Source organism: Pygocentrus nattereri, chromosome 1 (genome assembly GCF_015220715.1).
Source record: "Pygocentrus nattereri isolate fPygNat1 chromosome 1, fPygNat1.pri, whole genome shotgun sequence".
NCBI classification, from domain to species: domain Eukaryota; kingdom Metazoa; phylum Chordata; class Actinopteri; order Characiformes; family Serrasalmidae; genus Pygocentrus; species Pygocentrus nattereri.
In genome coordinates this window covers 21,720,719-21,733,637 of record NC_051211.1, presented here as the reverse complement: position 1 = coordinate 21,733,637, position 12,919 = coordinate 21,720,719, and the positions used below count along the sequence as shown (strand labels likewise).

At 39.6% G+C, this 12,919-nt stretch overlaps 1 protein-coding gene across 1 annotated transcript; it reads right to left on the bottom strand.

Moving 5' to 3' along the window:
• Positions 1–3,391: 3,391 nt before the first annotated feature.
• Positions 3,392–7,152, bottom strand: apoea (apolipoprotein Ea). The gene is made up of 5 exons (XM_017725567.2): positions 7,132–7,152; positions 6,973–7,037; positions 6,294–6,444; positions 4,669–4,956; positions 3,392–4,167 (listed from the first exon to the last, which is right to left on the bottom strand). The coding sequence occupies exons 2-5, from the start codon at positions 7,013–7,015 to the stop codon at positions 3,861–3,863; spliced, it is 789 nt and encodes a 262-aa protein (XP_017581056.1). The 5' UTR covers positions 7,016–7,037; positions 7,132–7,152; the 3' UTR covers positions 3,392–3,860.
• Positions 7,153–12,919: the final 5,767 nt, after the last annotated feature.

Here is a 12,919-nt window from a genome sequence, read left to right as displayed (position 1 = left end):
TGGTGGGGTTTAGAGACTCTGTTTAACACACTGTTGGTGGGGTTTAGGGTCTCTGTTTAACACACTGCTGGTGGGGTTTAGGGTCTCTGTTTAACACACTGCTGGTGGGGTTTAGGGTCTCTGTTTAACACACTGCTGGTGGGGTTTAGGGTCTCTGTTTAACACACTGCTGGTGGGGTTTAGGGTCTCTGTTTAACACACTGCTGGTGGGGTTTAGGAACTCTGTTTAACACACTGCTGGTGGGGTTTAGGGTCTCTGTTTAACACACTGTTGGTGGGGTTTAGGGTCTCTGTTTAACACACTGCTGGTGGGGTTTAGGAACTCTGTTTAACACACTGCTGGTGGGGTTTAGGGTCTCTGTTTAACACACTGCTGGTGGGGTTTAGGAACTCTGTTTAACACACTGCTGGTGGGGTTTAGGGTCTCTGTTTAACACACTGCTGGTGGGGTTTAGGGTCTCTGTTTAACACACTGTTGGTGGGGTTTAGGGTCTCTGTTTAACACACTGTTGGTGGGGTTTAGGGTCTCTGTTTAACACACTGTTGGTGGGGTTTAGGGTCTCTGTTTAACACACTGTTGGTGGGGTTTAGGGTCTCTGTTTAACACACTGTTGGTGGGGTTTAGGGTCTCTGTTTAACACACTGCTGGTGGGGTTTAGGGTCTCTGTTTAACACACTGCTGGTGGGGTTTAGGAACTCTGTTTAACACACTGCTGGTGGGGTTTAGAGACTCTGTTTAACACACTGTTGGTGGGGTTTAGGGTCTCTGTTTAACACACTGCTGGTGGGGTTTAGGGTCTCTGTTTAACACACTGCTGGTGGGGTTTAGGGTCTCTGTTTAACACACTGCTGGTGGGGTTTAGGGTCTCTGTTTAACACACTGCTGGTGGGGTTTAGGAACTCTGTTTAACACACTGCTGGTGGGGTTTAGGGTCTCTGTTTAACACACTGTTGGTGGGGTTTAGGGTCTCTGTTTAACACACTGCTGGTGGGGTTTAGGAACTCTGTTTAACACACTGTTGGTGGGGTTTAGGAACTCTGTTTAACACACTGCTGGTGGGGTTTAGGAACTCTGTTTAACACACTGCTGGTGGGGTTTAGGGTCTCTGTTTAACACACTGCTGGTGGGGTTTAGGAACTCTGTTTAACACACTGCTGGTGGGGTTTAGGGTCTCTGTTTAACACACTGTTGGTGGGGTTTAGGGTCTCTGTTTAACACACTGTTGGTGGGGTTTAGGGTCTCTGTTTAACACACTGTTGGTGGGGTTTAGGGTCTCTGTTTAACACACTGTTGGTGGGGTTTAGGGTCTCTGTTTAACACACTGTTGGTGGGGTTTAGGGTCTCTGTTTAACACACTGTTGGTGGGGTTTAGGGTCTCTGTTTAACACACTGTTGGTGGGGTTTAGGGTCTCTGTTTAACACACTGCTGGTGGGGTTTAGGGTCTCTGTTTAACACACTGCTGGTGGGGTTTAGGAACTCTGTTTAACACACTGCTGGTGGGGTTTAGGGTCTCTGTTTAACACACTGCTGGTGGGGTTTAGGGTCTCTGTTTAACACACTGTTGGTGGGGTTTAGGGTCTCTGTTTAACACACTGCTGGTGGGGTTTAGGAACTCTGTTTAACACACTGCTGGTGGGGTTTAGGGTCTCTGTTTAACACACTGCTGGTGGGGTTTAGGGTCTCTGTTTAACACACTGTTGATGGGGTTTAGGGTCTCTGTTTAACACACTGCTGGTGGGGTTTAGGGTCTCTGTTTAAAACACTGCTGGTGGGGTTTAGGGTCTCTGTTTAACACACTGTTGGTGGGGTTTAGGGTCTCCGTTTAACACACTGTTGGTGGGGTTTAGGGTCTCTGTTTAACACACTGTTGGTGGGGTTTAGGGTCTCTGTTTAACACACTGTTGGTGGGGTTTAGGGTCTCTGTTTAAAACACTGCTGGTGGGGTTTAGGGACTCTGTTTAACACACTGCTGGTGGGGTTTAGGGTTTCTGTTTAACACACTGCTGGTGGGGTTTAGGGTCTCTGTTTAACACACTGCTGGTGGGGTTTAGGGTCTCTGGGGTTTAGGGTCTCTGTTTAACACACTGCTGGTGGGGTTTAGGGTCTCTGTTTAACACACTGTTGGTGGGGTTTAGGGTCTCTGTTTAACACACGGCTGGTGGGGTTTAGGGTCTCTAACACACTGTTGGTGGGGTTTAGGGTCTCTGTTTAACACACTGCTGGTGGGGTTTAGGGTCTCTGTTTAACACACTGCTGGTGGGGTTTAGGGTCTCTGTTTAACACACTGTTGGTGGGGTTTAGGGTCTCTGTTTAACACACTGTTGGTGGGGTTTAGGAACTCTGTTTAACACACTGCTGGTGGGGTTTATGGTCTCTGTTTAACACACTGCTGGTGGGGTTTAGGGTCTCTGTTTAACACACTGCTGGTGGGGTTTAGGGTCTCTGTTTAACACACTGCTGGTGGGGTTTAGGAACTCTGTTTAACACACTGCTGGTGGGGTTTAGGGTCTCTGTTTAACACACTGTTGGTGGGGTTTAGGGTCTCTGTTTAACACACTGTTGGTGGGGTTTAGGCTCTCTGTTTAACACACTGCTGGTGGGGTTTAGGGACTCTGTTTAACACACTGTTGGTGGGGTTTAGGGTCTCTGTTTAAAACACTGTTGGTGGGGTTTAGGGACTCTGTTTAACAGAGGGGGTCATTACTAAGGAAAAAACGATATTTGATATGTAAAATTTAAATCTTACAATTCAAGAAAAATATTTAAGTAAGAATTTCTGGCTTTTCTCAGTCCCCTTGAATGGGAGGAAAAATATGTGTTACATATTCAATGTTTATTCTTACATATAAAACTTTAAATTTGCACATGTAACAGTTTTGTTTTCTTGTGAAAACTGAATTGGCACATAAACACTAAAATTTAATTGAAAAATAAAAATGCTTCTCCCACTAAAATGAATTGGGAAAAGCCTGATTTCTTATTTGTGAGAACTAAAATCCCAAATCAGATGTCATTATTCTAGTACTGATAATTCAGTAACATTTTTACTTTTATGGATTAAAATTATGGATTAACAACTAAACAGCTTTCTATATATGTCTCCTGACCAGTATTCATATTTTAACCTGTACACACTGAATATCTGAAACTTTGAATTAAAAGCTAAAACGTGTTGTCTGTCCATGAGTTGTGGGTGAGATTAGCAAGAGATCAGCATATCAATACTCTTTAGAAGAATTTACCATTTTCTGGCCATGAATATGGCTTAGAAATCATGAAGTGTTTGGTTAATTCATGTTCTTGTAGGCTGTCCCCTCTTGGAAAATGTCAAACATTTGGAAAATATAAAATATCAGAGAATACATAGTACCCAGAAATAATGACACAAATTGTTTCTGTTTACTTTATTGGCCTTTTTTACAAAAGATCACAGTCTTGCTGTAACTCATTAAAACTTTTCATGTCTCATTGGATCACTATAGAATTTAAGGCGACAGATGTTAAGTCGACAAGATCAACTGGACTAAACCACCAGTATTCACTGTGAAGCACTGAACATACAGTCATCCTGATACTATAATTCATTTTTCATGGAAACCTCTGAGATTTACTTTGTTTCTGTGTGGCTAGTGACTTATGTGCTAAAGGCATAACTAATACACACACAGGTCAACTGCTACTAGCTTATTTCACTGAATGAGCTTCAATTATGTAAAAAAAAAAAGTAGATGTTGTGATCCATTGCATTAGTAGGCCTAATTTGAAGCTGTTGAAGCTGCTATAGTTTTTACATTCTGTCCATTTTCTATCCACCTTTTTCCAGCTTGGTTCTTAGGGTTTAAAGATTTCAACAATGGTCTAGATCTTCTCCTCAACTTGGGTGATGATTTGCTGATACCAGTTTTGCACCTCCTCAGTTCTATCCTGGAAGTTGGCACGCAGACTCTCTTTGGTCTTCTCAATGTGTTCTCGTAGATTCTCAAGACCAGATTGCAGTTTCTCCTTTAGTTCTCCAGCCTGGGTCTTCAGCAGCTCTGAGATGCTGGTGGCCTTATCTTCAGCATTTTGGCGAACTGCATCAAAGTAAGGTGCCACGCGATCTTTCACGTCCTCCATGCCCTGAGCAGTACGAGCCTGGACCTCCTCGAAGTATGTTGCCATTTTCCTAAGTTGAGAAAATGACTTCATTACAAAAGATGAGTTTTGCATTTCAGTTATTACTTGTTTTTCTTTTTTAGAAACATCTATAAAAAACGTGATTTAGGGCAAAACCTTCTCTCAAAATGATCATAAAGCAATGTTTCAGGCATTAGGCAGCATATTCATAATTATTTCATGACTTTCTGTGGGAGAGCTTTTAGAAGCATTACACCCTTCAGATGCCTGGTTCCAGTGTGAAGAATTATGTCTTGTTTAGTTTCTCTAGAACATAGCACACTACACTAAACCAATCCAAATGACTTTTTAAATATTTTAACTACTGCATTATGCAGATGTTTAGAAAAATTTATGTAATTCTCTTGTAAGTATAGTTTTACTGTACGTTTTTACACCCCTGCAAAGTTCTCTTATAAAGACATCAGGACAAGAACAAGTCAGTGTAACTCGAAGTAAATCTTATAGGATCATCTGTATCCGCATGAAGTAAATGGTTTTATTGACTCACTTGTTGATCTCCTGGGTGTCCCTGTTCAGGCGTTTCTTCAGCTTGCGGACGTAAGCACTGACTCTGTTTTTGACATCCTCTGTGTTCTGCTCCACCATGGTCTGGAGCTCCTGGCTGTATTCAGTCATGCGTTCTTTGGCCTCTACCATATGTGTCTGGAGTTTACTGGTGAGCAGCTGCAGGTCTTCTTGGAATTTCTTAGCGGTCTCCTGAGCGTAAGGGACCAGCTTGGACTGCATGTCATCACTGTACATCTGCAGCTCTGCCATGCTGTCAGTGATCAGCGTGCTGGAAGACGAAAATGGGAGTTTAGGGGCGGGACAGTGCATTATTGTGATATTGTGATACAAACATGTTCAAAAATTCTATTAATGTAATAATTAAACTTCATTGTGTGCAAACAACCAGCACCATCAACAACCCAGACAAAAAACAATGAAAATAGAGTTGTGAACCTATTATTGTGAATCAGAGTAAGTAGTGGAGTATATTGTTATACACATGGAGGGTTGTGTATTGATCACTAAACAACTGCATATGATCTGATCAGCTCTTTTGGCTTGTAGGATCATATCATTCTGATCAGCTCTTTGGCTTGTAGGATAAATGCTTGCTGGTTATCACTTCCTTGTCAATCTGCAGCTGGGTCATTCAATTATTACTTCTTTGAAACCATGAAAATGAGCTCAAAATAAGAGAAAAAAACACTGAAGGTTGGTGTTGAGTGTTCTCTGTTCTATTCCTAAATTATCCTCCGAAAGACTATGATAATTCCTTTTTTTGAATTTTGTCTTTGGTGAATTTTAATCACATCATGCATGAAAACAGCATGGCACAGCAGTGGCTTCACAGATGCCAACTTATTATTTTTATGTGAAACAACGTCATGCTTGCTCTTCAGTTTGAGAAATTGCCTGTTTGATTCTTGAAATGCACAAATATAGTTTATTTAAATAATACTAAAGAAGAAAGGAAGGTGTTTTTGTAAGTACAGTCATATGCAAATATTTGGGCACCCCTGGCCGTTACACACCTTGGACATTTTAATGTACAATTCCTGTTGATGTTCTGAACATGTTTGAAAAGCATAAGCTGTGTCTGGTGCTAAGGTTATGGCACATTTTATTTGTATATTTGTTCCAATATGTTAAATTCAGTGAACAAATAGAAATTGTGAACTAAACCTTCCAAGCCATATTTAAGGTTCTTCCATGTATGTTAACTTATTTTCACAAGAATGAATGTATTTCTAAAAAAAAACTGGCTAAACTACGAGCAGTTTAGTATGCTGCTGAAAAGATTGTGTCAGTGGTGTTACATATGAAACATTAAGTGATTTTAATCTTAAAGTAAAATAATGGCATGCTGGTCATTTTTTCATTTTTCTACATACATGTGGCTTTGAAACCAAAAAGGTAGTAAAATACATTTGAGAAAAGCTCAGATTTGAGTCATTTTTACAGTGGTGTTATAGCTTTACTGATGTTGGATATAACAGACTACCTCTTACATATCACCATCAATACCCTGTATGCCATGTGGGAGCTGTGTGCAAGGTCTACTGATGTGTTGACACAGTTCTGTAAACAAGGCACAACACACTTCAAAGACTTCTCCATACTCACTCTAGCTCTCTGACCAGCTGAATGCTCTTAATGTTCTCCCTCATCTCCTCGACCTTGGAGCTCAGGTCAGCCACATACTGCCAAAATGTATCCACCATCACCTCCCAGCGCTCTTTGGGCTCATCCTGAAATAGGAAGCGCCCTTGGCAGCCTACAAAGGAAATATATCATATGTTATATAGTTTATCTGGAGAATTAAAAAAAAAATGTACAGTATTATGGCTTGACTAGACAATAAAAAAACAAAGTTGTATGCAAAAGTTTGGGCACCCCAAACAAATAACATTTTGTTCATTTTGAAAAAAAAAAATATTACAAAGGAAATCTACAAAGGTCACCCCTCTGCGCATTTCAATGCACAGCCGTTGTTTATTTGCTGAATACACCCTATTGGGAAATAAATAAAACATAAAATGTGGCCTGTGCAGAAGTTATGACACATTTTATGTGTTCTATCTTTCCACTCTGTTTAAATCAGCATCTGAATAGAAATTGTGCACTAAAATTTGCAGAACAAAATGCCAATTATGATATAGAGGACGTGTCATTTATTTATTTATTTATTTATATATTTGTTTATTTATTTTAAAAATCAACAAACCATGTAATCTAACCAGTGGTGTTAAAACATCTACATACGACCATCAAGCATTCATTCATGACAGGAAAGGAATCTCACCTGAGATGACTGACAGCGCGAGGATTACAGCCGCAAACTTCATGGTTATCCACCAGAGAGCACACCTGCAGGAAACAGGGTCTTTGAGTTTTTAAAAGAGCTGAAAGTCTGAACAGAAGTCCAAGCTAAATAAACTACTGTGAGATCTGGGATCTTCACCTTGATTTCGACTCACCTCACTGGGCTGAAGACTGGAGTATCTGTGGCAGGGCTTTGGGACTGGCTGGTATTTATATGACGTGAATCTAGACAGATGACCTTGTTAATGGGGAGAACGTGTTCAGACAAAGCTGAAGTGGCATCCTCTGTCCGAAGTTCTTGTTACCAGTTGCTTTGCTAATCTGTTTTTTTTTTTTTTTTTATTATTGCCATATTTTATTCCACGTTGTAACACGGAGGTTCCTAAAGGCCACGGCACATACTTCCTTGTACAAAAGTGAAAAACAAACCCTGCGTTAAAAACATTTAATAAGCATAAGAAATATTTTCGTATAACGTGTAATCATTGCCCACATTAACAAACAGCATTTATTTACCAGGTTTGAACAAAACTAGTTCATAAACTGACCCAAACCTCAGGTTTAAGTATTACAGTGGGAGCACAGTAAAGTGTGTGAAAAACTCTGGACATCAGATGCATTTGCACTGGACAATACTTTACAGATTGGTCATTTTTAGATATCAGTGACAGATTTAAGTATGTCAGCATAGTGTTATCAACTCAGCAGGGTTGAAGTACTTTTAACTGAGCAGTCGTGACCTGTACACTCACATTTTACATAATAAAAGAGATAAACCTATTCAGACCTATGTACCCTGATTTGCCAAACTACCTGTAGGTAGTCTGAACATGAGAAATGTCTAATAGACTCACTCAATCTCTTTTTCAAGCATTTTTTTAAAGCTTCCAAAACAGATTATTGCTGAAAGAAGCAGTAACATAGTTTAACTTTGCTTAAGTGTAACAGCCTGCCACTTTAGCAATAAAACTAGTATAAGGTATAGTATAATAGTATAAAACCATCCATCCATCCATTTTCTAAGCCGCTTCTCCGTCAGGGTCGCGGTGGGGTGCTGGAGCCTATCCCAGCAGTCTTCGGGCGGAAGGCAGGATACACCCTGGATGGGCCGCCAGTCCATCGCAGGGCAGACAGACAGACACAGACAGTCACTCACACCTAGGGGCAATTTAGCATGTCCAATTGGCCTGACTGCATGTCTTTGGACTGTGGGAGGAAACCGGAGAACCCGGAGGAAACCCACGCAGACACGGGGAGAACATGCCAACTCCACACAGAGAGGACCCCGGTCACCCGGCCGGGGAATCGAACCCAGGCCCTCCTCGCTGTGAGGCGACAGCGCTACCCACCACGCCACCGCGCCGCCTAGTATAAAACCAGTATAAAGAAATTTCCATTAATCTTAGTCATGTATTTCAATTTATTGTATTGATAAGGGTTTGTTGTTTTGCATTTAGTTTTAAAACATCAAAACCCCATGGTGAAATGATTATTTAGAAGGTGAGGTGGTCATTATTACAGTGTTGTACACCATTGTGAATAGAGTAATAGAGTACTGAATACATTGTTATACACTTCCACTTTCAACACCTTACATTTCCCCAGTTAGCATTTGAGACAGTGACCTTTGTCTGGGCAGACGTAATCTCTAACAAAAAAATACCACCTCAACACCACAACAGTATAGCGAAAAACTTCAGGTGAATGAGAATCTAAGTAAGAATGTGATAAGTGCAGTTGCTTCTCAAATGTTTACTATTTCTTCTGTAGAATAAGTTGCATTGCAATTAGTCAAATCCTTAATTAAAGGGGAATTCTGGCCTAAAACTAAAGGTGAATGTATGTCATGTTATGCAGTATTCTGTAGTGCAGCATTGTATCCCTCAGAATTATAGGTTTGACAGAATTTGCAATGTTATGTTGTTTTCATGTTTTCCTTCATCAATATTCTATGGAAGCCCATTTCTGCCACTGGAGATAAATATCCAGCCATTTAATTGGACATAATTGTAATGTGGGGGAGCAATGAGACGGACACATACGCTGAGATGTGCGAGATTTATTAAGGGCAAATCCATAATCAGGGTCAAAATGGTCCAGGGTCAGAAAGCCAACACGGAGAGATCGGGGAACAAACGTGATAAAAGGAAAATGGAAAAAACACAACGGAGGCCAGAATAAACAAACACCAAACAATATCAAACAACAGAAACACTACCAAACACTACAATACAAAGAAACAGCAAACTAACAGGGGAAAACACAGGGCTTAAATACAGCAGGGTTAACAAGACACAGGTGGTAAACACAGGTGAGAACAATCAAGGGCGGAGTCTAGAAACAAGGGGGCAGGACCGGGAGGAAACAAAACAAAAGCATGGACAGGACTAAAAGGTAAACACAAGCACATGGACAGGAGTGGGAGGAGCCAATCGTGACAATAATAATGAGAAGCTTTTTGATAATTATGACTTGGTATCTCATGATTATGATACAGCATTTCATTATAATGACTTGCTATCTCATAATAATGACATTCTCATAATTATGACTTAACATCTCATAGTAATTACTGTATTCATAATATGAGAAAATGCCTCATACTTATGAGAAAGTGCATCACAATTATGAAACAGTCCCATAATTATGAGAAAGTAAGACATATTTATGAGACGCTTAGTCATAATTATGGGACACTACATCATAATCACTGGAAGTTTTCTTTTTATTATGACTTACTAAATGGTTGCATTATTCTACAGTGTCAGAACCAGGCTTCCATAATATTCTTTCACCAAAATACTCAACATGCTTTAATGCAAACGCCTCATACAACCATTGAAAATCCCTGTGGTGTCAACCAATCCTGACTGATAGCATAGCAAATCAAGCTAGCGTTAGTGTACAACTTACCACGGTTGTTGAACAAATTTATAAAGAAAGGATATCAGAGAGAATTTTTTTACCCTTTCAGCCAGAGAGAACATCTTGTATCTAGTCATAATTCATTTGTTTGTAAATCCATTTTCCCCATTGAAATGATCACTTGAAGGCAGTTATATGGCTAAAATAGGCCATTCAGTTTCCTAGCTGTAGCTATCTGCCTTTCTTCAACTGAAAAACAATTCTAAACAGCCCTTCCTCTAAAATCCACAGCCAAGCAGTTGTGAATTCCTCCCTGCCCTCAAGATCATCAGAAGGGCAATTTTGTAGTTTTTAAAAGCAAGTGGGTTTACAACAGATGCCATTTTTAAAATTCTCATTTGGGCTTAAACTGAAACCTTTACCTAAACACTAACTAAAACTGCAAGCATGTCTGCAGTCTGAACTTAACTTCTTTAGTTTTGCACTGGAACAGCTATTGTAGCTAACAAACAACGGTAGCTTATAGCTTTTCATTAACGCTGTGCAAACTGCATCCCTATATCAAAGGACACAATCCACAAACCATATCAAGTAGCCTCAAAAATAATCAGTATCAGAATCCACGTACGCAAGTCTGTTTGAGATTACCTTTGAGCAACACTACATTAATCTTTAATCGAAGAGCACACCCCTTATAGCGTTAGTTTGGGTTAAATGTGTTTGCAGGAGGTTTCAGAGTTCACCTCTTGAAACAAATGCATCGCAACTTCCTGATGAGAGTAGGTCTAACAAAAAATCAAGATGCTTTCTCAAAATAGACTTCGTGTTGCTAATTAATAATTATAATAATTCTTTATTTTTATATAGCGCTTTATCAAGGACCCAAAGACGCTTACAGTTCAAAGTACATAAGCTAAGATTGCTTAAGGGCAATTCCACTGATTCCACTGATAGCACCAGCTACATGCTTTCTGCTTTTACTACAGTAAATATATCTGCATATTTTATCACTTCTGTATGCCTTATGAAAGGCACATGTGCCCTGTAGTGCTTCATGAGAACCCGCTGGTTTCCTTCTTTCACTCCAGAGGTCACCGTCACGTCAAGTCACGTCAGTTGTTCCGAGAGCTGTATTTGTAATAATCGACCTGTTTTTCTTGTAGCTGATGGAAAGTCTTTCTGATTATGTGTCTGTAACCCTCTCCCTTACAACACTATTTGGTTTTGGATTGATTTGTCTCTGTTTTGGTCACCCTTGACTCTATGTGAGATCTAGTTACTGAATAATTTGGTTTATGATTTTTGGACTCTGGTTTTGGACTGTGGACTTAATAAACCTATTGGATCTTAATGTTCTTCCATTTTAAATTTAAATGTGCAGTCGTCATCTGAGTGATTGTGTTTAGTAGGTTAGTAATGCAATGCCTCTTTATCTGCATCTGTTTAGTGCTCCAAATGTCTGTATTCACAATGCCATTAAAAATATAGGGCACAGGTGAAGCGTACTGTATTCCTAATACCAGAAGAGACCACTTTCATTATCTGTCGTTTCTATATATTACCTTCCAATACATTTCTGATTGACCTGACCCTCCTTTGAGAGCAAGCATATATCAGTCCCCTGGCTTTTAAGGTCAGCACCCACTGACTGTATCTACCACCCAGGCCTGCACACAAGGTCTAACTAGTTTTGAATCTCAAACAGATTTTAAATGCACAAACCCTTTTATTGATGAAAATAAACTATCATAAATATTACAAATAATTGAGAGAAGAAAATGGCTAGGCCTGATATTAAATTTTGTTGAAAGATTTTGTTGCTGACACTGTGCTGGATTGGTTATACTGTATTACCAGCTTTATTTATGATATTGCTGTTAAAACTATTTACAAAATTCATTTACAGCATAACAATAAAGAAATTAAGGAATAATGCTTCACAGTCTGCTTGATTGCTGGTGCCCCACCTGGAAAACATTCAGCAAAGAGCGAGCAGGCCACCAGCTTTGCTATCAGTGGGCCAGTAGTGGGCGCTATTTTCCTGCTAACTGGGTTTAGAGCTATAAAGACGCTCTAGACATGCAAACTTTAAATAAAATATAGGACGTTCCTGTCATTTCAGTAAGTTTTTCATTTTATTCACATTAAATAGTCGACACAGTCACACATTTTTGAGTGTGTTAGCTGCACATTAATGCACTTTATAGCCTTTCTTCACCCAGTAGCACAATGCTAATTCCCACACAATGCATTAGCATTTAAGCACTGGCCTAAACACAGATATGTGAAGCTTTGAACAGACATTGTGGTGGCTTTTTTTTTAGATTTGTGTTGTGGGTTCCTAAAGCGAATATTTGAACTTATACATTTGAACTTAATGCCTGTTGGCAAGAGTTATCTGCTACCCTACTAAAAGCTTTCATAGCATAAGCTTCTATCTGAGGTTTGGACAGTGATTCATAGTTTTATTTGGTTGGATACTACTGAGTCAGTCTGCTCTACATGGACCCCAAAATATTACCTTGCCTGGAAATGTTGTAAATCAAGATTAGGAGGCCTCCAGTGATTTCATGTGGACTGACCATGCAGTTTTGTTGGCCAGTATACCTGCACAAACGTTTTGGCCTGCTTGAAAACCTGTTATCTGGCTCAAATTACATTGAAGATGTACCTGTATAGATTGTCATGTTCGTTCCTTTTATAAGTAATTTATGGAGAAAATATGTCATGAAATCACTTGCATGAGTGGAATATCAGTGTACTGTTTTGTGTATTTTTGTGTAATGCATGCTGGGTATATGGCCAGCCCTTAAGAATGAGAGATGTGCTACAGAATATTATGTAACATAAGAAATGCCCCTTTTAATTAGTTTGTCGTGCTTTTATAGTTATGTGATATGTTACACTGCTTTCTTCATTTGAAAAGGGAACGATGCAATGACATAACATGTCATTTCTAGATTATTGTTATTTATCAACATAAGTTTGAAAGGGCTTTTTTGAACATCTTGTCTCATAGTTTCCTTTAAATGATGAATGTTATAAAAAAAACAGCTTTGAAA